Consider the following 259-nt stretch of genomic DNA (forward strand, 5'->3'; position numbering starts at 1 on the left):
AAAAAAATGATTTTTTACACGGCACCCCTGCTCTCGACAGACGGCACCCCGGTTGGGAAACACTGCTCTAGAATGCTGTAGATGATCCAGACCTGTCTGCTGTTTGATGTGACGAGGTTCCTGTGCTGTTTTTCAGGGTGAAGTACTTCAGAGGACGGAAGCTGAACGGCGAGTATGAGGTCCGCGTGGAGCAGGTGAGTGTGTGAGTGTGTGTGTGTGAGTGTGTGTGAGTGTGAGTGTGTGTGAGTGTGAGTGAGTG

At 51.4% G+C, this 259-nt stretch overlaps 1 protein-coding gene across 2 annotated transcripts in view; it reads left to right on the forward strand.

Annotated features, from left to right (window-relative positions):
- Positions 1–259, forward strand: part of syn3 (synapsin III) — a 55,088-nt gene that overhangs the window by 13,055 nt on the left and 41,774 nt on the right. For both annotated transcript variants that reach the window (XM_016452157.1, XM_016452158.1), the window contains exon 3: positions 137–194. In XM_016452157.1, the coding sequence (XP_016307643.1) occupies positions 137–194 (58 nt within the window). The remainder of the gene's footprint in view (positions 1–136; positions 195–259) is intronic.

The sequence above is a fragment of the Sinocyclocheilus anshuiensis genome, unplaced genomic scaffold, assembly GCF_001515605.1.
Source record: "Sinocyclocheilus anshuiensis isolate Anshui unplaced genomic scaffold, SAMN03320099.WGS_v1.1 scaffold1543, whole genome shotgun sequence".
In the NCBI taxonomy this organism is placed as follows: Eukaryota; Metazoa; Chordata; class Actinopteri; order Cypriniformes; family Cyprinidae; genus Sinocyclocheilus; species Sinocyclocheilus anshuiensis.